At 38.8% G+C, this 26,055-nt stretch overlaps 1 protein-coding gene across 11 annotated transcripts in view; it reads left to right on the top strand.

The window, feature by feature from the left end:
* LOC136840757 (AT-rich interactive domain-containing protein 5B-like) overlaps positions 1-26,055 on the top strand; it is a 200,742-nt gene that overhangs the window by 906 nt on the left and 173,781 nt on the right. For all 11 annotated transcript variants that reach the window (XM_067107618.1, XM_067107612.1, XM_067107616.1 and 8 more), the window contains exon 2: positions 81-338. In XM_067107618.1, the coding sequence (XP_066963719.1) occupies positions 81-338 (258 nt within the window). The remainder of the gene's footprint in view (positions 1-80; positions 339-26,055) is intronic.

The raw sequence follows: 26,055 nt of genomic DNA, 5'->3' as shown, positions 1-26,055 counted from the left end.
GACGATTTTATTTGGCAGTTGTTGAGCTTTTTTGAGTTGTTACCCCCTCCCTCCCACTCTTGTCTTTTTTTCTTTTTCAGTTTGTGGGCTCTCCGTGCGGCCACCACGGAAATTACACGTTCTACAAAGCTTTTAGATACACGCTGCATGGCAAACAGCGTATCTTGTCGCTTGGGGAGTTCTTCTTCGTCAAGATATGGCAAGAGGAAGATATCATATCCGTAGCAGAAGCTCAGCTCCTCTGGGAAGACAGGGCGTCCGGGCAAATCCTCGTCTCCCTCAGGATATACTTTCTACCAGAAAACACGCCTGACGGCAGGTGTGAGGAACATGGAGAGGTGAGTAGAAAATCACGTTTTTTCTTTTTACTGGTCGCATAACAGTGTAGTGTTCTAGATTAAGTCCTCCGAAAACGTTAGGATGAATTTGTGTTGGTCGGAATTGCGCGGAATTCCCAGGGTTTTAAGCGTGTCAAGTCTTGCTGAAAGATTACACGAGCTTTCGTCGTGAAAGGAGAATATTGTGCCAGGTTGCCTAGTGATTCTGAAGGTGGGGGGGGACATGAAACTGAAAGCATGCCATTTTATTGTGTAAATGCAGCTCGTTTCATATTTCATGGATAAGGTTACTTGTTTGGGAGAAGACTGGAAATTGTGTTACATTCTTCTGACTATGTGAACTGTCGAATACTACTCCTGCTGTAGAGATATGGTTGAGATTGCGGTAAACGGGCAGAGTTGCCCTTTTTGGGGGGTACTCTCAATAGGCATGCATTTGTATTTTCTCAAGAATAATGTCTACATATAGGCTTAGTTTTCTTATTTTATACAAATATTTAGTGCTGGTGACTACATCCGGATTGATAACGAGTTTTATATTTGGAGTTTATCAAATTTACACACTCCGTATCTAGCACCACAATACCAAAACGCTCCCACGTATGCTAAGGGGGTTAAAAGAATGGTGTGGCGTAAATACTCCTTGTTATTTTTTAAAAAATGCTCCATCGTAACACTCGGAAAATAAAAGTAACAAGTCTTTTATTTTCCGCACGGTATTTTCAGACCCATTATCGAGTGAAAGTTTATTGTAGAGTTTTTGGGGTGCATGTTTGAAGGCTGTAATATTCGATTTGCATCTTGGTTCAGATGGCTTAACACCATCCGTAGTTTGTATAAAAACTTTAAACAGCTACCGTTTATAAGTATTAGGCAGGTACGAGCTCTGTTTACCAAGGCATAAATACGGCAGTTTAAAAATAGACTTTTCGTTGAATTTTGTATTAGCCTTGCGGTATGAAGTCAGTTTTTTTATATCAGTCAGCATTTGTAACGTTTGGTGAATGTATTTTACAGACAAATCCCTTTAACTCACGAAACCTCGTGTTTGGAAAAAAAAAACAAAAAAAAAAACTTGACAGTCCAATGTTCGTCATGAAACCCACGCTCACAGCAGCTCTTCGAGTGCTTTCCCCTATGGCGGTGGATTTTGAAAACCATGTCTGTTTACATAGACAGTATATGTTAAACACACAGTTTTCCATGATTTTTATTCGTTACTTCGCCATTCACTTAGAATAATTGCTCGTTGGCGCCGGTGTCCGATATTACGGACTAATTGTCATCGAGATCACATGGTGCGTTAAATTCGTACCCCCGCCATGTTTAGTTTGGAAGGAAGGGAGGGAGAATGAGTATGTGACTCTACTGATAACGCTCTTATCTGCAGCTTTTATCTCATTTCGGCGGATGAATCCAGGGTTGTGGCTAAGTGTCACGGGTATTATTAGTTTTTATTATAGGTTTCGTTATGCAAGGACAAGATGGTTCAATATTGATTTGTTTTCTCATTTTGTCGGGTTTCGTTAACAGCTATTTATTATGAGTTTTGGTTTGTATTGTAAAAAAAATTGAATGATCAGATTACCAATTGTTTTCTACGTTTCTGCTGTTTATGAACTACATTTCTTAAACTGTTGTAATTATACTCTAATTGCAACGTATAATTGTCGTTGGTTGTAAAACAAACACAATTAAAAATCTTACTCATTAAAATAATTCCTTATTTGGTGATAGGAGGGGGGATGGCTGTGGAGCCGGACAAAATGGCCGGTGTTGGCTGTGATGGTGGCAGAGGAGGAGGGGGAGAGAACACTCGTCCCAATAGCATTATTATAAAAATGACATACTGAAAGTATTCGCATTTCATGCTGGGTTCTGCATAAATAGCGTCTCCGTGTTGATAATTATTGCTCGTTCTCATATTATTCTTCGTAAATTCATTTGTTATGTGGGCTACGTGATTCGAATGAAGAATGCACAAAACCTGATTTGAATATAAAATCTTTGTCCCATAATATTATGTTTTTGATTGTTGTATTCTTTTAGTTTGTTTTGTCCTTAAAACGCTAAAGCTAACAATAGAAAGTTGAACGCGGCTAAGTGTACCATGTATGCACATATTTGTTTTGAGTAAAGCTTTTGTAGACGTGACCTTGTTGCTGCGTCAGTCTCACCAAACGCTAAAGCTCTCCTCCTCATACCTACCTCTTTCTCTCGGCCTCCCCCTCCCCGTCCCTCCGTTCCTTCTCTCCCCGTAACACGTCGTCACATCATCTGTAACATGCAGGCCACGTGCATCATGCATCTTGTGGATGTGACGGTAAGGCACATCCCCTCTTCCCTGATGTTACCTTTCTGCCTCTCGAGCGCCGTTGCAATTGTAGGCCTACGTCATCCGGTGTTCGCCCTCCTTCGCGTTTATCCAGTTTATCCAAATCTCCCGTTTCGTATTTTGCTGGCAATGGGTAACGACCGAGAAGTAAGAGAAGTGCAAGGCGCCCTCGCGAGCGGAGCACTCATTTCCAGCCTTAAGGTGCAACGGTTTAAAGGTGAGAATCTTCGTTATAGGCCGGGACGGGGTTGCGGCCTTTAGCGAACCTGCGTTCGGGATTATTTCACTTTTCTTTGTTCCTTGTGATGTGTCGAGCTTGGGGGATGTAGCAGGAGGAGGATTTTTATTTTCGCAGGAATTATAAGATTGTAGAAATCGTCTGGCAGGAAATTGATGACACGATTGTAAGAATAAAGTATGTTTTTTCATAAAAATCTTACGGGCTTTTTTCAGAATCTCTCTCTCTCTCTCTCTCTCTCTCTCTCTCTCTCTGTGACGGCGCGCCTTTGCATATCTTTTGGTTATTACTGGCACTGCTCTCATATTTTCGACCTTCTGCGGGATAGCTCTCTCCATTTTAATTCGAGGTGCAATCTACATTCCCTTTGAAACATTTTATATTTTGAATTCGTCACACGTTACATGGTTTACTCGTAGATGCACATGCATGCACACACACACGTAAACACATTTGTAAGGCTTATATGCGAAACAAGCTATTGGTATGTGGACTGGCTTGGCCTATCGTTGCGTTCGTATGTCTGGATGTTTTGGCTTCGGTAAATTGTAAAATCCGGGTAGATGTCAAATTCCGCTTTGCTGGTAGAGTAGATATTCATAAACTATAATGTTGGTAAAGGAAATGCTCTTGGCAAGTGCATTTGTGTTCCGCTTATCGAGGTTCCTTCATTTAAATATTTCTGGTTGTGTTGTGGGGGTACAATTGTCACGAGTAACATCTCACGGCTGCTGTGACAGTTCGACCCCCAAGGTTAGTATTCCATCAGCTCATTTCAAGTATTGATGACTGATAAATTTGTCAGGACTGATTTGCTTTTCACGTTTACATTTACGTTGATGTTTTGACCGTTTTGAAAATCATTGGGTATTATATTTTTTTATATTGAATTGCAAACAATGCGACCAACATGAATGTAAGCCTGAATCTTGTTTCGAGAAGTACGAATTAGAGCCATTTTCTAAGTGGTGTTATCCTGAGAATAGTAATTTCACCATGTTTTGTAATTTCACCCTATCCCTTGCTGAATGAGTGTGTTTTTTTACGCGGGCCCCGTATTTGTGATATTAGTCATACTTTTGGCCCCCATAATTTTGGAGAGAAAGGTGTCGGGAAATCGTGCCCAGAAATCTCAAAAATATCCTTTTACAGTAATAGAAAGTAATGTCGTAACTAGCTCGTGACAGTGGCCTTGGTAATGGCGCTGAGTTGCCCAGCAAGCAACCAGTAGCTTCAGCTCTCGAGTTCACATTGAAGAACCTTGTAGGGTTGGGAGCCTACTCTCCCCGGGGGGCCTCCCCCTTCCACTTCATTCTGTACAGCTGCTGCTGCTGCTACACCTCTCTCTCTCTCTCTCTCTCTCTCAGCGTGCGCGCGCGCGCTTGTGCGCGTGTTTAAGCTAATAATTCTTCGAAAAGTTTATCGCTTGCACTTAAAGGCGGCCTGATAAGTTCCATGATTCTCTCTCTCTCTCTCTCTCTCTCTCTCTCTCTCTCTCTCTCTCTCTCTCTCTCTCTCTCTCTATATATATATATATATATATATATATATATATATATATATATATATATATATATATATATATATATATATATATATATATATATATATATATACACACACATTATAATGCCGCCATTTCAAGAGACCAAATCGCTGCTCTCGTGGGAGGTCATTGTAACCGGTTACAGTCTGATCTTGGTTTAAGTTCGTTTGCTGCTGAGGTCTCGTTCTAACGCGGGTTGGCTCATGTTTATTTTCAATCGGGTAAATTTGAATGCCATATTGACGTATTGTTTCAGAGTTGTGACTCTGATGGTTGTGATGCGCGTTTTAAACTTTTAATAGTTAGTTTTTTTTGTTGTGTTAGGAGTTACCGTAGTCGTTGGTTTTGTTTATAGTGTTGGGTTTTGTTGCTTTGTTTGCGAAGTATACGAACTTGTTATTTAAAAAAATACAAATAGGCCTAGTTGAAGTGACCTATTGTTACCTTCAATTTGTTATGCACAGAGCTTTGTTACTGACGTAATGACATGAAATTCTCAAATAGCATTTTCACCTCCATGATGGTACCTCCACTTTGTTAGTCTCTCTCTCTCTCTCTCTCTCTCTCTCTCTCTCTCTCTCTCTCTCTCTCTCTCTCTCTCTCTCTCCGCGATGACGTTCGGTGAAACCGACTTGCTTTCGAGTGAATTCCTCTTTGTTAAATGTGTTAAAGACGCATTTCCCAACCTACGTTAACTCAAATCCTCTTATAATTTTGTAGGACGTTAGTTGACTATAGTTACGGTATCTTGAAACCCGTTTCTATTGCATTAAGTTCTGTGGCTTGGTGCCAGCCGTTTTTTTTTTGGTGAATATTCAAGGTGTAGTAAGTTGTACTGACATGCATTTATTATCTGTGTTTTTACACTGTTAATTTTAGCTTCTATTATTGTTGTTTTGATGAAATGTACCCACAGCGTGTGTAGGCCAGATGAAAGTTTCACGTTTAATTTTTATTAACTCGTTGCTCTAACCAGTGTGGGATTATTTTTTATGTAAGGCTAAGTGAAAGCTACGGCTAAAGGCCAAGTAGACGCAGTCAGTCAGTAATTTCGAATTATTTTTCGTTTTCCCTTTTTAGTGGTGTAGAATTATTGAGAGATGTGACTAAAGCGGTAATTGATTGAAAGTTCAGACTTAGATAACGACTTGTTGCTTGTTTAGTTATTTGCTTGTGGTGAACATATTCTTTGGAAGCTTGAATTCCAGGTCAGTGGTCCCTGCGGCCTGTTCCATATGAAAAGGGTTCCTGTTCTGAATAATAATAATAATAATAATAGTAAATGTGTAGAAGGGAGAATTTGTTGTCTCTTCACTACTATGGAGCTTTCTCACTACGTGCGTGAAGCTGCCGGCGCCGCGCTGTTGCCTTAGGAAGTGCAAATGGTTTGGGCTGCAGTTTAAATAAATGAACTCCAAGGGGGGAGGAGGGTCTAATGAAAGGTTGTGGACCCCTTGGTGGGTGGAAATGCCCCTAAGTGGCATTTAACCTCTTCACGTAAGTGTAATGGCAACTACGTCTTCAGCCTTGTGAAATGTCAAGAAAATAGTAATATTCTCACCACCCTGCTTTATATGAATTGCTAAATGGCCGGGGATGGGGTTAACAGCTACCATATGGGCTGCTTGTATGAGCAAGAGCCCGTGCCAGCACAACAACGACAAGCAGCTCCAAGCTCAGCGATTGTTTCTTTTTTAAGCTCATTACATTATATCGTATGGTTTTTGAGTGCATGCTGATGTTGTGCAGATCAGAAAATCATGGTAGCCCATTTATTAAATGGGAGAAAGTTTAATGCATTCACATCTGAGTTCAGCCATTGTGAAAGGTTCAGTGCTTGGATAGGACAAGAGTGTATTGTCTATGGTAGCTGAATAATGGGAAAGATGTTGCACTCAGTATGCGGGAAACATTGTGGACCGGTGAAAGAATGCTTAATGGTTTTAGTAAGGAAGGAGAAATAGTTGTAATGGTGATTGTGTATGGGCCAGGATAGGAAATGGGAGATTTTGGGGTTAACGTGGAAGAGTTTGGCGCGAGGTTTATCCACAGTTCTAATTGGAAAACGAATTTGGCGGTGGTATTTTTTTTTATGTTTCTTGGTATCCACCCTTGTTAAGGAAAATGAAAATAGCTAATATATACATGTGTGTGTGTGTGTGTATCGAAATACGAATGACCGAACATTGATAAATGTGTGTGTAAGGCCCTGAGAAGTGTCAAAATTACAGCGAAAGGCCTGTTCACCATTTTGCTTACTTTTCTTTGTGGCCAAGTATGTTCCCCATGTTATTTCTCTGTCGCCCTTGAAGTACATATTATACTGCCCCATTGTTCCACATCTTTTATCTAATCTGCCAGCGCATCGTGTTCCTTCATAGAAATTATATTGGCATAGAGGAGGTAATGCATGGTAGATCAGAAATTCCTTTTAATGGGTTGGTCTATTATAGTCAGCAGACATCGCCTCATATATGCCGCCTGACCTACCCTTAGGCTACAGGTCCTCTTTCCTCCTCCTCCTCCTCCCCCTCCTCCTCCTGTTCCTCTCCCAGCTCTCTCCAGCGCTCTGTCGGCTGCCCCGTCTCTATGACTTCTACTTCATCCCCCCTCCCCTTCCCAATACCCCCCTTCCCGCCTCTGTGATCCCGGTCTCACTCAGGTTTCTCAATGCGGTCTTGAAGTCGCGTTGTTAAGTAGGATGGTCAAATATGCATCCAGCCTCAGATTTAGTTTTCTGTTATGGAAAGATTTAGTAGAGAGCGTTTATTGTAATGCAGTTTGTTTAATTTTAAGGTAAAGAAAGTCTACTTGTGTAAGATTTTAGTGATTATATAGTGTTTTCCGGCAGAAGTTTTGAAGAGTTTTAGGCTAATACTAAATTTTAAATTTTTTTTTGTAACTGAACATTTTTTCAATCATATAGCAGTAAAATCGCAAGGTTTTTGAAATGTTTTTATGGATAAAAGCTCCTCGCGATTCCCATATTGGTTGTCAGGTTCCCATTTAAAGGAATCTCTTCCTCCATTGGTGTTCAGTTGTTGGCATGAATTGTCCTTGTAACCTCTCTTGGCATCATAGTGATCTAACGTTTTTTACGTCAGATTTTCCTGTAATGTTTCCAGCCACTCTCCATTGCCGTAATTTTTGCCCGAATTTCCTTTTTTAGGTCCTTGCCTATGCTTTTAATCTATTCCCGTATCACACGTCCACACCGTCTCAGTCCAGCTTCCAGCCTTCGGATACTACATTTCTTCGCAGCTTATTTATTTGTAGTTTGGTCTCTTCAGATCACTCCGGTTACATTCTCAAAATATTCTCTAATCTTTGTTGCTCAGAGTAAGAAAGAATCGCCACATGGATCATAAGCCTTTAGTTTGCTTGGTTCAACCGTAGTTCGTCTAATCAGGTCGAGTTGGTGTAGTCAATTTGGAACAAAGGTTTATATAAATTACGTGGTGGGATAACGAAACGAAAGCTGTCTATGGAAGGGAAGCTTTTTATTTTAAGAAATCAAGTGCAGGGTAAAGGAGAATATTGTGGAAAGCCGCAAACGAGATAAGTTTAAAGTTCACGAACAACTGTGTCTTAGGTAAAATATGCAGATAAAGAGATGCTCTTTGAAAGATAATGTTGCCCAGTAGTTGTTGAAATTACTAGATATGATAGGCAGATCTTTATGATAAAAGATTCAAGGTTTTTTTATTGTAATTGTGTAATGAGGGCAATTAGATAGTTGCAGAATTAAAAACTCTAATGAAGAGGTCCTTTGTGATAATACAAAACTACCCGAGCCCCAGCTAGCATAGGGTACCGTACAGTGTTTTTGTAACAAAGTATTAATTAGTATACAAGGAAAGATGGTTAGTAGGGTCCTGAATTGGGCTACAAGACAGATATCAGAGGAATTGATGAGGGAGCAGCAGTACAGCTGTATGTTAAGAAACAAGGGGTTAAAAAAAAATTGCCAATTCAGAAGCCAAAGCTTTGTACAGCGTCTGTTGACCCTGGGAAATACAATAAAGAGTTAATAGAGATGATCTATGGAAGCTTTTTTTATAGTATGTCATTGTATGAGGACTAGAAGCTTTGCATTGGGAGAAAATATGAGAGGAAGTAAAACTTGTTGCCGTGTTTAGGACAGTAGACTCATGAGTACTGAATGTGCATTATCCAGTATGTTTTTATTGTTGCAATTCTTGTTCTTAATTTTTTATGTAAATGCTTTAGATTAGTCTGTGCATCTTGCTCGACATTTCATTGTTGATTCAACAGTAAGAAAGAAGGTAATTTACTGGGACTTCTTAATGAGAAGCGCTCCCTAAAAGGCAAACTGTATAGGCTAATGGAGAAAAATGGGCAGTTATGTCAAGTTTATAATTGCATTGGAATATTTCTTTCTAGTTCTGGATTTCCCAATAATACAGTCGAACTTTTTATTATAACGCTGCTCGTGTTAGTCAGTCATTTGAAAAAGGAGAATATGTAAAGTCTCAGTAGCGAATGGGGTTATAGGCTATCCTAGGAGGAGGAGGAGTAGGAGGAGGAGACGAAAATGTCAACACCTCGTAACATCTGTTGTACTCCATTGACAATAATATATGTCGGTCGGATTTCGTGAAATTCTACGAACAATTCATGAATAAACAACCTGTTCCAGTGTTGACTTTTATATTGTCCAAGGGGGTTTTTAACCTTGTTGCTTTATGTGCCGTCCTTTGTTCCTGTCGCTTTCCATTCTAGTGCTTATAATTAGACCTCTCAAGTGTGGAATATATATATTATATATTGTCATCACTGCCAACCTCATCCTGGCAAAACTACGACGATAATGAAACTACAGAACCACGATGAGTAAACAAATGATTTCGAACTCTTTCATAGTTAGAGAAACGCACGTAGCCAATGAAAACTAGGTAGTTGGTTGCTGTCAGTTGTTTTTCCTAATCCAATTTTAGTGCGCATGCTCTACAGATTTGCGTTGGTTCATCAGTATTGTAAATGGAAATATTACAACAGTGCAAGACGGAAACGAAGGCTTATGTACGTGTTAGCTGCTATTGCAGATTTGATGTTTATTATTATTATTATAATTATTATTATTATTATTATTATTTCAGTTACATAGATAACTTTATAAAACCAAGTGAACGCGGATTGTTTTAGCTCTCTCTTTCCGTAACGTGTTATTTCCACAGTTGTTGGATTGACGTCATGTGCTCAAATATACTCGTGCGAGTCGGGATGTGTAAGGCTTTCTTGTGAATCTCTCTCTCTCTCTCTCTCTCTCTCTCTCTCTCTCTCTCTCTCTCTCTCTCTCTCTCTCTCTCTCTCTCTCTCCAACTAGCAGCCGAAGGAATCTGATTATAGTTTTCTCTTCTGAGAACTGTCTGTTACACATAACGCAGCTTGTCACTTTATTATTGAAAATTTTCAGGAAAGTGCTGGTGTCAGCAATATCTTTGACAGATTAGACGTAACTTATAACTTTGTTTACTCTGTTAACGCTTGATCTCAGCTTGGTACTATATTTTTTTATTGTTCTTGTATTACACATGCGTTCTCTTAACCCACAGACGAAAAAGCATTAAGAGAATTATAGAAAAATTCTAGACTCTTTCGCAAGGTATTGAGGATAGCTAGGTTTATATATATATTCATGTAAAGTCAGAAGCTTCATAACGACTACAGATGTCCTCGAAACTTTATCAGTAGTCTGGTGATAATTCTTGTCTAGCCTCTGGGATTTTATGGTGATACTGCTTTTTCAGTCATTTTTCTCGTTTCGTTTAAATTTAAAAGCCATATCAAACCGCTTCGTATTGCGCACGTTTCAGTTATTCAATGATTCAGTTTCCCTTAGTCTTTGTAAACTTATAATGCAAGTTGTAGGTGGGATGGTGCAGACTCATTTGCCGAGCCAAGGAAAGTATGTGGTCTGTCAGATCTCGAGCAATGATTACAAAAACCAGTGTAGAAATTTAATCATTTTTTAACTTCATTGAATTCATCTTGAAAGATCGTTTTCTTTTTATAATTACCATGGGGAACGAGTTCCGTGATTTTCTACAGGTTTCTTGATTTGATGCTTGACAGAAATGAGTTTTAAGTAGTGGGCCTTTGTGTGTATTTGTTTGTATTTAATTCTGCTCGGGATTGCATCTTGGATTTTGTTTAATTTATGCTCTTATTAACAGAGCTTAGAGAGTTTTTTTGTATTAATACATGCAGGCTTGCTCCACCCCAGAAGAGTGCGAATCATGCGAACCGCCCTGTGAAGTCGTCCCTGACCTTAGGCCCCTCGTATGCTTCCTCCCGAGGCCTCCTCCCTTCCCCTTCTCTCCCTCAGCCCACCCCACCACACCCCCTTCCCCCGCCCCTATCTCCTACCTGACGCATCACGGCACCCCTCTCCTTCCCCCCTACCCAGCACACACAGACTCCCATACCAAAGTTCCTCCGTCTTTTAAACATCAGTCCTGTACTCCTCCCAGACACCTCTTACCTGCTCCCCTGGCACAGACGCCATCTCTCCCCTCCATCTTCTCTCCCTCCCCACCATTGAAGCACACCCGTCCCTCCCCCCTCTCCGGGTGCCCCCGCCCAACCCCAACGTACCTTGGCGTAACCACTCAACATAGCCAGCTACTGTCTTTTTGGATGTCAAGGCTTTGCTAGGGAATGCGTCACACGGCTGTCACATGCTTCAGTTTGTTTATGCGCAAATTTAGCCCCCTTTTTTTTATGCTAATCATCATGTCCCTTTATGTAAAATTTAGTTGTGGAAATCGTGCGTCGAATTGTAATCGGCACTCAAATTTTTATTTATTTCAGTATATCGCACAGATCCGCGGTAGTTTTTGTGTATTTTTAAATTTTATGTCCTTTCCGTATGTTCTAGGGCCAATTGCTAGAATTCTTGGTCTCCGTCCCCGGTTTTGTATGTTTGTGCGTGTGTACGTACGCCGGCATGTCCTGGGGAAAGTTTCTCTTAAGGGTTTTTGACGATTGCAAAGATTTCAAAGAATTTTTTTTTTCTTTTTTTTCAAGATTTTGTGTCGTTTTGTACCCGTTTGTTTGATTTTTCCTAAAGATAATAGGAAAGGTTTGAAGATAATGGACTTGTATTACGTAATGGGCTTTATAAGCTTGTGGTAGAATTAGTTTGTTTTATTGTGGAAATAGTATTGATATCAGAGGCAGAAGTGAGTTGGTATTAGCATCAGAGCCAGAAGTGAGTTTGAATGTTCTCACTAAAGCGAAAGTTGGTGCTTGCTGGGAGCACATGTAAGCCGGTGCTTTAAAATGCATATTATTGCAGACTCACGCGGCAGAAGAACATAAAAATAAACCCTCTGTTGAAATAGTCTGGAAAATGAAACGCAACTGAATTTTTGAGGATAATTGGCAGATTCGCATTTCAAAAGTGAACAGCGTGGGAGATTCGAGAACACTGATATACCTTTCTTCAAGACGTCGTAACAAAAGATATGCATTTGTTTTGTTTGTTTATTTCTTTGTAGCACAATGCTAAGCTTTTTTTTTATTAGAAGTAACCAGCAATTTGGAATATTTGAAGTTACCTATTCCCGTGTCGTTGTCGTCACCATAATTTTGTTTTTATAAGTGACGTCATCGTGTTTAATTTTTGAATCTCGCCGATTAAATGTGTGTTGGGATGCTGGGCAATTGTTAGGCAGATAATCCGGTAATCAATCGATAATTATGTGCAGCATAAGCCACGTAGGCTAGAATTCCTCTCCATCCTCCTCCTCCTCCTCCACGAGCGTGGTACACAATCTCCATTCCCCCCTCCTCTTACCCCCACCCTAGTCCCGCCAAGCCTCGCCCTTACATCGCCGGTGCGACGTCTGTCTCAAGTAAAATACTTTTACTGGTTCGATAAGCGTACTTCGAGATGGCGTTCATGTTCGTTAAGTAATCTCATTGTCCGTTAAGGAGAAGCGACATTTTACAATTGGCCTACATTACGTTGCCTGAGGTCTCCTTTCTGCTGCGGCTTCGTTCGGCATTTTTATCGTTATGCGATTTATATTTTCATTTCTTGTTATTGTCCTTTACGTTTTGTTGTTGTCCTCTGTAGAAGGCTGATATTAAAAATCAGGTTCGTTTTCCTTAATTTAGAAGAATCATTCGTATATTGCATGGTAAGTGAATGTTTAACTTGGAATAAATTTAAACTGATTATCCGGTTCTGTTTGACTGTCAGCATGAACTTGGCTTTAAATTGATACCTTGCTACAGAGCATGCTCTCTCTCTCTCTCTCTCTCTCTCTCTCTCTCTCTCTCTCTCTCTCTCTCTCTCTTAAATGTTGGGAATGTGGGCTTCATCTATTGTAATTATTTTCGCTTGATTTTCTTCATGGTCTAGGGCCAGTCACTACGTTTTACCGTGAATTGTATTCATAGAATTAATTTGTTGTGATGAATCATTCATTCAGTGTTATCCCTGTAACCTTGTATATAATAATTTTGGTAGGCCTACTCAGGCTTATGTTAATTTCTTCTATACATAGTAAGTGTCCAGTTTGTTATCTGTTGTCTTTAGTAGCAGAAAGCACATTTTGCTTTAGTGTGGGTACGCTCTAAAGATTTTAGGTTTTATTTATTTTATTCATTTTTGTTTTTTTAGGTGGTATTAAGGAACATATTTAACTTCATTGTATCAGAGGCTTTGTTAAATGTCCAAGGAAACGCGTTGTTTTACGTTGCTTTATGAGTTAGGCTCCGTTGTGCATATTTATGCTTCTGTTGAGAATATCTGCGGCATCGGTGAGCGTTGATCGTCATTGAGAAGCACGATGTGGGTTTTGCGTAGCGCTGTTTAAAATGTGCAGCTTCACATAACTAGTTTTATTGTTATCGAGGAAATTCACGCAGCATATTATGTGTTTTCATCGTGTTTGGTCATATACCTGTGAATCGTATATATTCACTTGTACATTTAGCTTTTAATATATTGTCGAGTGCACTGCCATTATGTATGCTACATGCGTGAAAAATTTAGTGTCCAAGAATTTCTTGATTAAAGTCATCGCGTGGGATTGTTGTATTTTAACTCCTTAATATTTTATTCTCTCTCTTCTCTCTCTCTCTCTCTCTCTCTCTCTCTCTCTCTCTCTCTCTCATATCCTTGATGTGAATGCTGTGTTGCCAGTTTACCACAACCTTGATGAACCGGTAACCTAGTTCCAGAAGTCATCGTTCTGTCTCCTCCCCCCTCCCCTTAAATCCCCTCTCCCTCTTCTTCCCCCGTCTTCGCTCTTCTCTTTCTCCCATATTACTTCGACCTACAATGTTGTTTTCCGGTCTTCTGCGACGCTGGATTGATTTGTGATCGAATAAGAGGGTATATTTATGAGTACAGAAAGGAATACGTTATGTTGTCTCTTGCGTGAGTAAAGTGAGCGTTGGTATGCACGCCGCTGTGTAGACTATTGATATTCTTGATTGTTGTTTTATGCATATATATATATATATATATATATATATATATATATATATATATATATATATATATATATATATATATTCTGCAATGATGAGTCTTTTCAGAGAAGGCTAGGAAAACCGTGGCAGTCATTTTCATTATTTGACTGCCGATCAAGAGTGAACGTGTGCAGACAACATCTCCATCGTGCATGGAGTATATAGGCCTATGGAGCATGGGCCTATGTGATTTTGCATTATGCTTGCTGATTAAAACTGGCTACCAAGCTTGCGTGCTTTTGGGTCCTGCTAGTCCGCGTGATTGGAGGAAAGGTGAGATGCTATTTATAATTCGTAAGGCAGCAGGAGCCAATCGTAATGGTAATCTAGAGAGAGAGAGAGAGAGAGAGAGATTGTTGAACGCCATCTGCAGCCTGCTTGCTCAGCTGCTGGTTATGGAGGTTCGAACGTACAGCGCTTACCGCCACCACAATCTCCCACCCCTACTCCCTTCCTCTCCTCTCCACCAACGAGTCGTACCATCCCCTATCCCCCTATCCCTGCTGCTTCTCTGCTTCTGCTGTTTTGGCTTGGGCGGGTGGTCTTTGATGTTATTGCTACTGCTCTCTCTCTCTCTCTCTCTCTCTCTCTCTCTCTCTCTCTCTCTCTCTCTCTCTCTCTCTCTCGATGTTATTCTGCGTAGTGTTTTTAGGAAGAGGCAAACGTGAATGTTGTTTTTGTGTTTCTAACATTTATAGAATCGCGTATGCCAAGCAGCGTACATGGGGACTGCGGTTTTTAACCTTGCCTTGTTCCCACATTTCCCTTAGATTGGTGATATGCATATAAACCGGTAAACCTTAAAAGTTATATTCCCCCCCCCCCTCCTCCGCGTTGGTTTTTTTTTTGTATGTATACGGGCGTCCATTTACAATACATATTCATAAAATACACACACTACTTTTGAATGGTTGCCGATGTGTAATGTTGTAATATTTTTTTTTACAGACACTTTCGATCAGTACTTTTTATTTATTATTTTCCATCTAGATATTTGTGCGTTTACTCTGTAGCTTGTATACAGCTGTATAAACCACTGTATACCGACCTACAAAATTTATGCGCATACATACACATACATACATACACTGCACGCGTTATAACTTGAGTTTAGCGGGAGGAAGCGTTTATTGATTTCTGTAATATGCAACTGTGTCTGTTTCTTTATACATCTTGTATATATTGTTTACAGGGCTATTTAATTTTGTAGAAAGCAGTGGATACGTGCGTTTATATGCAAATAGATATTGTTGTGTTTATTCGAAACGCAGCAAATCCTGTGATTAGTTAGAAAGTATGTATGTACGTCTATATTCGCCATTAGCGTGCAGGTGTTATGAAAGGAATGTCGGCCTATATATGCCAGCCAAATTAATGGGTTAAAATCTTTTATTTGAATGAAGGAGAGAGAGAGAGAGAGAGACAGTGTGTGTGTGCAAAAGAGAGTGAGAGAGAGAGAGAGAGAGAAGGGAATGCTTACTCAAACAGTCCAATATAAGCATAAAAAATGTCTGACAGGCAAAGCGGGGTCTGGGTAGAGGGGGAGTAGTGAAACCCGTGGCTTCGGAAACCGGGAGAGAGAGAGAGAGAGAGAGAGAGAGAGAGAGAGAGAGAGAGAGACGGAGAATGAGAGTGAGTGAGTGAGTGAGTGAATGCGAGCCAACAGATAGAATAGCCACGCACACGCACTCATTAACACACACACATATACGCATTTATTCTTTAGTCATATATTCCGTTCCGTTTCCGTTACATGAGCAGTAAGGACTTTTTTTTAATATTTATTTATATGAAATATACGGCATCAGACTTGTCGTTTCCGAACAGAATCATGGAATGCTTCATATAGATGTATGCAAAACTTCCTTTTTATATATATATATATATATATATATATATATATATATATATATATATATATATATATATATATATATATATTATAATTTTGCAGTGGTTCTTACCAGACATATTTTTTTATTTTAGTCCTATAGGAAGAGAATGAAAGGCAGTTATGCCTTCCTATTCATATACATATATATATGTATATGTTTGTATATATATACACATATTCGCGAATTATAGTTAAAGAAGCGGGGCCATTAATATTAATTTAGATCGCGATTTGGCCTAGATTGTGGAAAATCGCAATTTAACTGATATTTTATTTTAAATTTTTTTGTACGTTCTCACATTACATTATTCGTTTTAAAATTATATTTCCTTCACTATATCTCGTGTAATTGCCGTTATTCGCAGATTTGATTTTAATAAATGCGACATCTTTGTATGCGTTCCTATGGTATACCATGGTTGTAAGGTAGCGTGGTTGGGTGGGGGATTGGGGGAATGGTAGTTGACGGGCGGGGTAGCCAGATAGGCTGCTAGCCTCGCGCTGGGCCCCAGCTTATTACACTCCCACACCCACCCATTTTACCGCCTCCCCCTCCCCCTCCTCTGTTTGCTGCACGGGCGTTGCATCATTAGAATAGTCTGTTAGCCTAATTGTTAGTTTTGACGACCATTGTCTACTTTTATACAATTAATCTTTTTGTGGAATTAAGATAATTAATATATTTATTATAGCAGTGAAATTAAAAACGACACTAGTAATGGCAGTAAGAAACAAAAGGAATGGGTGATTATAATTATATATGTATATATATATATATATATATATATATATATATATATATTGTATGAATGTGAGATTTTGAAAAATACCAAATATATGTAAAAGTGTTCGAATTGCACGAACATATTTAACCGAGATGTAGTAATGTAACAACTTTCCATGTATATATATTTAATATCGTAGTGCCAGTTTAAGTTATACGACTTACGCGTCCGCGAGCACTCATTTTCGTGATAGCCCTTCTCCCCCCTCCCCCCCCATCCCTTGCGTTCCTCGTTTTCTTTGTTTATTATTTCTAAATTTATCACTTTCTCGATCTGATCAAGGACAGATTAGAAATCCTCTCTCTCTCTCTCTCTCTCTCTCTCTCTCTCTCTCTCTCTCTCTCTCTCTCTCTCTCTCTCTCTCTCTCTCGTGGGAAGACGGAGGTGGCGCGAATTAGTGGAAACTTGGTAGAGCCTCGAAACACGTCATGCGCATCCATGATTCATAGTGGCAACGGAACGAACTTATTGAAGTAAACGCGATCTCGCCTTCATGATGCTTTCCAATAGTAGCATCAGAAATCACACACACACACACACACATACACCCGCGTATATAGGTTATGTATATAGCCTATATACAGTATATATACACACACCCACACGTGTATATACGTTATATATTTTAGAGATATACATGAAGTTCCCTGTTTCGTTGTGATATTTTGAGTTATCATTCATTAACCTTAGTTTTCCGTTATTATTAGTGACATAGTTCTTTAGTTACACTGTTAGGTGTTGTTTCATATTTCTAGTGGCTTTGTTTTTTCTCTATATATTATTTTTCACGTGTGAGACTTATCTTTCTCTCTCTTCCAACTGTTCATGATGGTAGTTAGAGGAATTTGTCGATTCAAGTTTACTCGAGTTATTATTATTATTATTATTATTCAGAAGATGAACCTCATTCATGTAGAACAAGACCACAGGGTCTGTTGACTTGAAATTCAAGCTTCCAAAGGATATGGTGTTCGTTTTAAAGAAGTAACAGAGCGTAATATGAAATAGTTAGAAGAGAACAGTAGTAATCGAAAATATTGCTCTATTTCTTCCACTTAGGTTGGATTTAGCATATTGCCTATTCATGGTAGTAAAGTTGTTTCTCCTTCCAACCTTCTGTCACAGTACGAAGCGAGAGACAAAATTCACTAAATTGGCAGCGGTTACATAACGTCTTGTTTGTATCCCCCCCCCTCCTCCCCCTCTAAGTTCCTTTTCCCCCCTCTACTCCTCACCCCGCCCTCTCCCCAATCATTGCAGTCTCTCCAACAAGGTGGAATTGCTCCTCAAATGCTAAATATTACGAGAACTAGAAATAAAAAAAAAGGAAAAAGAAAGGAAGGTTAACGGCGGGGAGGGAGAGAGTAAGGCATGCGTATCATGAAGGTTGAATCTGGTATGCCTACTGGTAGCATTCTCGGTCGTAATGGTGAGGCATTATTGTGACTCCTTGCCTCCAACCCCTATCCTTGGCGTCGGTTTGGGGGTTAGGTTTGGCCAGAGAAATTGCGGTTAGTTGCAGTTACTATGCTAATAGAGCCAGTGTGTTCTTAGGCCTATGTGTATATTATGTAATATATGTGTATATATATATATATATATATATATATATATATATATATATATATATATATATATAACGTAATAATGGTCTCCACAGTGTATCAGTGGAGAGGATGAACGCCATTTAATATATTACACATGTATGTATACACATACATATATGTATATGTGTATACATAATGTCTAATATATTAAATAGCGTTCATCCTCTCCAGTGAAATATTGTGAGACCATTTTTTTAATAATATATATATATATATATATATATATATATATATATATATATATATATATATATATATATAACAGTTGTTCTTCCTCTGTGGTGAAATATTGCGGAGTCCATTTTGTGCAGTTTAAGTTCCCATTTTCTTCATAGATCTCTGATGGCAAAGCTGTGTGCTGTCGCTGTCTTTACGTGGTAACATTTTGAGCTCGTGTAAAGATGAATTTCGCTCTCTCACTGTTGGCTATTGTATCTAAAAATAGGTAAGCCTACAAGCAGAAACACTATAGGCCTATGTACTTTCAGCGTTAACACAAACCAACTTGGTATTATTGCAAAGCTATGTAATTTGGAGTGAGTTATGAAATATATATATATATATATATATATATATATATATATAGAGAGAGAGAGAGAGAGAGAGAGAGAGAGAGAGAGAGAGAGAGAGAGAGAGAGAGAGAGAGAGAGAGAGCCCAAGAATTGAGACTGGAGGCCCATCAGCACCCCTTTCTCAGAGTGAGCTTGCGTGTGCGTAATTTTGCTTGAGTACGGGCTACGTACACGCGCGCGCGCGCGCGCTCACACACGCGCACACATGTACGTTAGTCAGGAAAGTTGATCTGGGGTGCAATAGGTTTCGGCACGTCGCTTTCTCTTTAATGTTACAATCTCTCTCTCTCTCTCTCTCTCTCTCTCTCTCTCTCTCTCTGCTTCCACGGAAACAAGCAGGCCAAGAAGGAAGGAAACAGATGGAGCTTGGAATGGTAGCGGTATTAAGGTACCGCTCTCATGAATAAATTATCACACGCGCACTCCCAATATATTTATATGTATAGAATCTCTCTCTCTCTCTCTCTCTCTCTCTCTCTCTCTCTCTCTCTCTCTCTCTCTCTCTCCTAGATATTTTTGTTGGTGTGCATAATAATGAAAGTACGTAGCCCTAGAGAGAGAGAGAGAGAGAAAGAACTTGGGAGCTTGGAATGGTATAGGTGCCGTTCTCATGAATAGATTATCACAACTCGGTGTGTATGTATATATATATATATATATATATATATATATATATATATGCACTCACTTTCCCTGATACGTGTATGCGAATGAAGGTGTAGGATGAGAGAGAGAGAGAGAGACGTGACGTAACGTAAGGAAGACTGGCAGTTACAACGTTTTTGGAGGCCATCTTGTATTCACAGTACCTCGCTGCATCGCTCTCTGACTCTTATCTCATTTTCATTCTCATGATGGATTTCCCTTCTTCTCCTCATTCTCATGACATTGGTGGCAAGATTTAATTAGTACTTTTTTTATTAAATTGTAGTTTTTGTTGTCATTGCGTGACAGACTTTTTTTGTTAATCCCTCTTTTTCATTGTATGGGAGAGTTCTTTCATTGTTGTTTTAAATATTTAAAACAATTTCTTCTTTTTCATTACATGATTTTTTTTTTGTCTTGACTTTCACTTCATCAACGTAAAAGTGTTTTGCCTCATTTTTATTGTGCAGTTGAGACGCTTTTATTCATTATTCGTTTTTATTTATTATTCATTTCCTGGATGCAGTGTTCACATTACTTGTATGGATTTTGGCTGTTGGGTTGCAGAATCGTTTATTAAATAACGAAATGATACTTCAAAGCGCCAAATACCCACATCCGCTTATTAACGGAAATCTTTTAGTAATGCAACATTTTGTTGTCCAGAGTGTAAAAACACTTGTCAGTGTACCTTGAAGACAATTACTGGGTGTACGTAGATAAATGCTTAAGCACCAACTGGGTGTATGTAGATAAATGCTTAATCACCAGAATTCAGTATATGAATTAATGTACCATTGGATAGTGATGAAAGCGCACTTTCTGCATATTCATATATATAGACTGTCTGTTTCTCATATGTGGTTCGGATTCCACAATAAGCTGTAGGTCCCGTTGCTAAGTAACCAATTGGTTCTTAGCCACGTAAAATAAGTCTAATCCTTCGGGCCAGCCCTAGGAGAGCTGTTAATCAGCTCAGTGGTCTGGTAAAACTAAGGTTTCCCGTAGACTATGTACTACACACACAAAAAATATTAGAATATATCTCCGTCTTACGTAGATTTAAGACCCTCCAGAATCCAAGGAAGTTTGCGAAGTGGTTTGTGACTGCCAGTGAAGATGTCATTCATATCTAAGCGAGGAATGTTTTTTGGTGTGGCTTGTGATTACGAAAGTAATTCTTTATCGAGGTCAGCTAATGGCTTTCCACATGAAACTGATCCGCGAACTGTGGTTGTGGCATTAATTAACAGTGACTTGTGTGCTGGTGCTATGCAAAGCCGCGTTATTGTGTATGCTTGCAAACGCATTGCTGTAGGTAAATGCATAGAATCGTAAATTTATTGTTTGGGATGGTAATAATAATAATAATGATAATAATAATAATATATAATAATAATGGGAAGAACAGGTTATCATTTTGGGGGCATGGCAAGAAAACAGTAATCAATCATCATCATCATCATAATGAGGAGAAGAGGTTATCATTGTGGGAATGGCAAGAAACACTAATATAATGATGATAATCTGTAATGATAAAATCTGAGTGGATCTTTCATGTTTGTTCTCCCCCGGGTGACAGTAGGGGAGACATGACACAGCCACCCCTCTCCCTGCAAACCAGTTTGTCCGCCCCAGTGGGGGCGTGTTAAGAAGGGAAACGGGAGGGTAGGGGAGACTTCGACCCTCCCCCTGCTAGCCTGTTTGTCCGCCCAAGTGGGGCGTGGTAGGTAGGCGAACGGGAGGGTAGTGGAGACATCCACCCTCCTCCTGCTAACCTGTTTGTCCGCTGCGGGTGGGGGCGGGTAAATCGGGGTTCGGGATGGTAGGGAAGACAGCATCGTCGGGTTCCAGTGCGCGTAGCGCCCGCCACCAAGCCCGTAATAATAATAACGACAATAATAATAATAATAATTCTTTGCTCTTCTTAGAATATCTCAATTCCTCTCATTGTCTCTAAGGATGACGATTGTTAAAAACCGATCATCATCCTATTTTCAAAATCGAGGTAAAAAAAAAAAAAAAGGTCACTGCTGCATTGTATATATGCGGTACATGAGCCGCGCGCTTTTGCCATTGATTATGTGGGCATCGTGAACCCCAGACACTCGAAGGAGCCACACGTCAAGTGGCTCGCCTTATATCTAGCTTGGCTCACCTTATATTATATCTCCTGGCATAAATTGAAGTCTTCCCTGCGACGATCTCTAAGTGTTTTCTCCTGATATGAGTTTTTAGTCACAAGTTATATTTCAGTGGAAAATATACGGAATGGTGTGTATGAGTTTATGAGTTACAGTAATTATTATTATTATTATTATTATTATTATTATTATTATTATTATTATTATTATTATTATTATTATTATTCAGAAGGTGAGCCGTGTTCATATGGAATAAGCCCACCTCAGGGACCACTGCCTGGAAATTCAAGCTTCTAAAGAAACGGTTTTCATTTGAAAGCAGCAACAGAAGGTGATGAGGGAATACAGCAAAAAGAGATTACTTACTAAAAAGAAAATGTAAATTAAGAAATTAATAAATAAATAGAAAACACGTGAATAAATTAATAAAGTACAAGAATTGTATTAGGGAAGGAACGGTGCATTACATATCCGTACTTGTACAGTACTTGATGCATCCAAGGTCGGGTCTTTGTATAGTTTTGTATAGTAGATTTCCTCCCGGACTTTGTATCCACGATTCTTTATTTACACAGTTGTAGATTTGTAAATATCATCCATGGTCTGGTCGTTCGATCTTGTTAAGAATATAAGAAGATTTAAGAGTGTAAAAAGCCATCAGGTCTTATGAAACGAAAGAGTCTCTATATGTCATACGTAACATTTTAGAGTGTTTTATCTTTGTGTACTTGAATCTTAATTTAGCGTGCATTAACTGACGTTGTCATTACGTAATGTCAGAAACGTAATTTTTTTCACACACTCCATTGTTGCTATTTCATAGATGTCCACATATTGTACGGACTTTGCCACCACGCCCAAAAGCATCCTTTTTCCTTTATGGGAGAATTGTAACGACATTTTCATTCATTGTTCGTTAATTGCTGTACTGTTATAAGAGAGGAATACGATGGGTATTCGATGTGTTCAAGCGCTGCTATCTCTTCTTGGTTACCATGTTTTTTTTCAATGGCAGGAATTGTCAAAAATTTTTATCACCATACTCAGATGTAGCTCTATCGCTTGGTCTGTTGTTATTATTATTATTATTACTATTATTATTATTATTATTATTATTATTATTATTATTATTATTATTATTATTTTCTCGGAATTCTGTTAACGTCCTTAACGCTTTACGTTCGGGCTATATATTTGTAGTTTTTTTTGTTATAGAATTATCTTTGTGGTCACCGTGATATGACCGCAACCGTTGTCATTACCAGTTGCATTTCTTTACCATTAAATGCCTCTTTGATTTGCCAAGAATTACATTCATTTAGCCCTGTACTTAAAAAAAAAATCAGACCATGATTAATAGTTTGCGAATAAAAAAAAAGTTGAAAGTCTAAAGCTTTGTTATTGTTATTATTATTATTATTATTATTATTATTTTCTCGGAATTCTGTTAACGTCATTAACGCTTTACGTTCGGGCTATATATTTGTAGTTTTTTTTGTTATAGAATTATCTTTGTGGTCACCGTGATATGACCGCAACCGTTGTCATTACCAGTTGCATTTCTTTACCATTAAATGCCTCTTTGATTTGCCAAGAATTACATTCATTTAGCCCTGTACTTAAAAAAAAAATCAGACCATGATTAATAGTTTGCGAATAAAAAAAAAAGTTGAAAGTCTAAAGCTTTGTTATTGTTATAAAATGGTCGTTTACCAATCTGTCAGATTTGAATATTCCATTTCACATTACACATTTTGTTGTCGTATTAGGTTTGATGTCAGTATATTTTAATTCACACTTGAATATCCTCGCATCATGTCCTTCGTAATCTCCAGGGAGTTGTCAGGTGCTCTTTTTGAGTTGCCCAACCTTGAGACGTCAAGGTATAGAATGATACATACATTATGATACATACTCCAATGGTACATCACGAATGATACATACTCTAATGGCACATCACGAATGATACATACTCTAATGGCACATCACGAATGATACATACTCTAATGGCACATCACGAATGATACTCTAATGGCACATCACGAATGATACATACTCTAATGGTACATCACGAATGATACATACTCTAAATGATACATACTCTAATGGCACATCACGAATGATACATACACGAATGAGAGAATAATACATACTCTCTTACATCACGAATGATACATATTCTCGAATGATACATACTCCAATGTTACATCACGAATGATACATTTTCGAATGATGCATACTCTAATATTACATCACGAATGTTACATATATTCAAATGATACATACTCTGATGTTACATCACGAATGATACATTTTCGAATGATGCATACTCTAATATTACATCACGAATGTTACATATATTCAAATGATACATACTCTGATGTTACATCACGAATGATACATACTCTGATGTTACATCACGAATGATACATGTTCAAATTATACATACTCTGATGTTACATCACGAATGATACATGTTCAAATGATACATACTCTAATGGTACATCACGAATTATACATATTCGTATAATACATGCTCTAATGGTACATCACGAATGATACATATGTGAGTATACACGAATGATACATATTCGAATGATGCATACACAAATGATACGTACTCATAGGGCCCCGAGTCTCGCTCAGATGATCTTGACGAGGTAATCGCACGTACCATTGTACAGTTATTAGTCCCCTGCCGACAAAACGGGCTGACTGTTTTTTCCCCTTCGTTCGTCAGCGTCTGTCTGTCTGTGTGACAGTCCTCCTCCTCCTCCTCCTCCTCCTCCTCCTCCTCCTCCCCCCCGCACGGTTCAATGGATCTCAGTGAAATTTGGTACAAAAGTCAGACCATCACGCTTAGTTGTGCATGAACTGAGATATTCTGTCAGTCGACGTGTACTTCTTTTATTTTTTAGGTTATTAGTCCAGACTCCTCCAAGTCTTATCCATAACTGTAGAACTCCTTAGAAAGATAAGAATTCACGTATGGTAGACACACTTCACTGATAGAGCCTTTTCAAATGCCACTAAGGTATGTGACCTTGCTCATGAGCTTCGCACTAAAAATAGCTGGTTTGGGGACACTAGTCTGTTCTGCAGACTCATTTTGTCGAGAGAGAGTTTTCAGTTACCTACAACTGAAAAACTGTATTGGCGTGTTTACGCCTTGGCGAGAACCGTGATAGTATGGTCTTCACAGGTACATCAGTTGGAATTTTTTCCCGTTGGGGGGTGGGAGGGCGGGTAGTGCCGACAGTGTACCTCACGCGGTGCACTGTAGGCATTACTTGAGGTCCTTTGCAGTGCCCCTTCGGCCCCCTAGCTGCAACCCCTTTCAATCCTTTAACTACCCCTCCGTTCATATTCTCTTTCTTCCATCATACTTTCCACCCTCTCCTAACAATAGTTTCAACATTATTATTTGCGTTTAGTGACCTCATAGGACCCAGTACTCGGCCTTTGGCCTAAATTTTATATTCCAGTTCCAGTCAGTTGTAATTTTCTTAGGAGTCGGTAAGGGCCTCGGCAATCTCTCGGAAGACTGTCAAAATCGGGACGGGCATTTAACCCCTCCAATTGTCTATCCAGTGACATGTCTGTCACCACTACATTATTTCTCTCTCTCTCACATGTATGGGTATGTCATTTTTAATAGAATTCATCTTGGAAGACTACGTACAACCGTCTCACTATGTCACGAAGAACGAGGCACGAGACTAGAGAATCCTTAACCCTACTGGTCCAATCGCCTTAATGTTCTGGAAGGCCGCACAGTTCGTGTTTTCGTGGGGAGGACAGTATCCTTGTAATGTCCTCTGATAGAGTCGAGTCACGTAACGTCAGGAGATGGACGAGAGATTATAAATATGTGGGCTGTGATTGTGTAAGTAGTGCTCTTGAATTTCTTCGTAAGGTATCATCATCATTGTTGTTGATTTTATTATTATTATTAATTATTAATTATAATTTTATTCTTATTATTGTTGTTGTTGTTATTGAGAGTTAAAAGCCACAGTAGTGTTAAAAATACTCGATGTACAGAGTTAACACTGTTGTGGCTCTTAATTCTAGATTTTATAACCTCGTTCAGGGTCACCTTGTATTATTATTATTATTATTATTATTATTATTATTATTATTATTATTATTATTATTATTATTATTATTATTATTTACTCGCTTTAATGTGACATGCCAAACAACTGACGATTTAATAATTAGAAGGCAGTAGAATGAAATGCCATTTGAATAAAATAGATGTAAATTTGACACGTAGGCTAAATGTTATTTTGTGCCGTTTTCTGTGTACAGAACAGAAGTTCGCTTCGGAATAACATTGTTTTTCTAAATGCCAGCGTTGTATTTGTTAGATGACAAATGCCTACCTACTTCCAACGGTATTATTAAATGTATTTTATTTTGCTTTACTTACAATCGA

This window comes from Macrobrachium rosenbergii, chromosome 8 (genome assembly GCF_040412425.1).
Source record: "Macrobrachium rosenbergii isolate ZJJX-2024 chromosome 8, ASM4041242v1, whole genome shotgun sequence".
Classification (NCBI taxonomy): domain Eukaryota; kingdom Metazoa; phylum Arthropoda; class Malacostraca; order Decapoda; family Palaemonidae; genus Macrobrachium; species Macrobrachium rosenbergii.
This window is presented reverse-complemented; position numbering and strand designations above follow the sequence as displayed.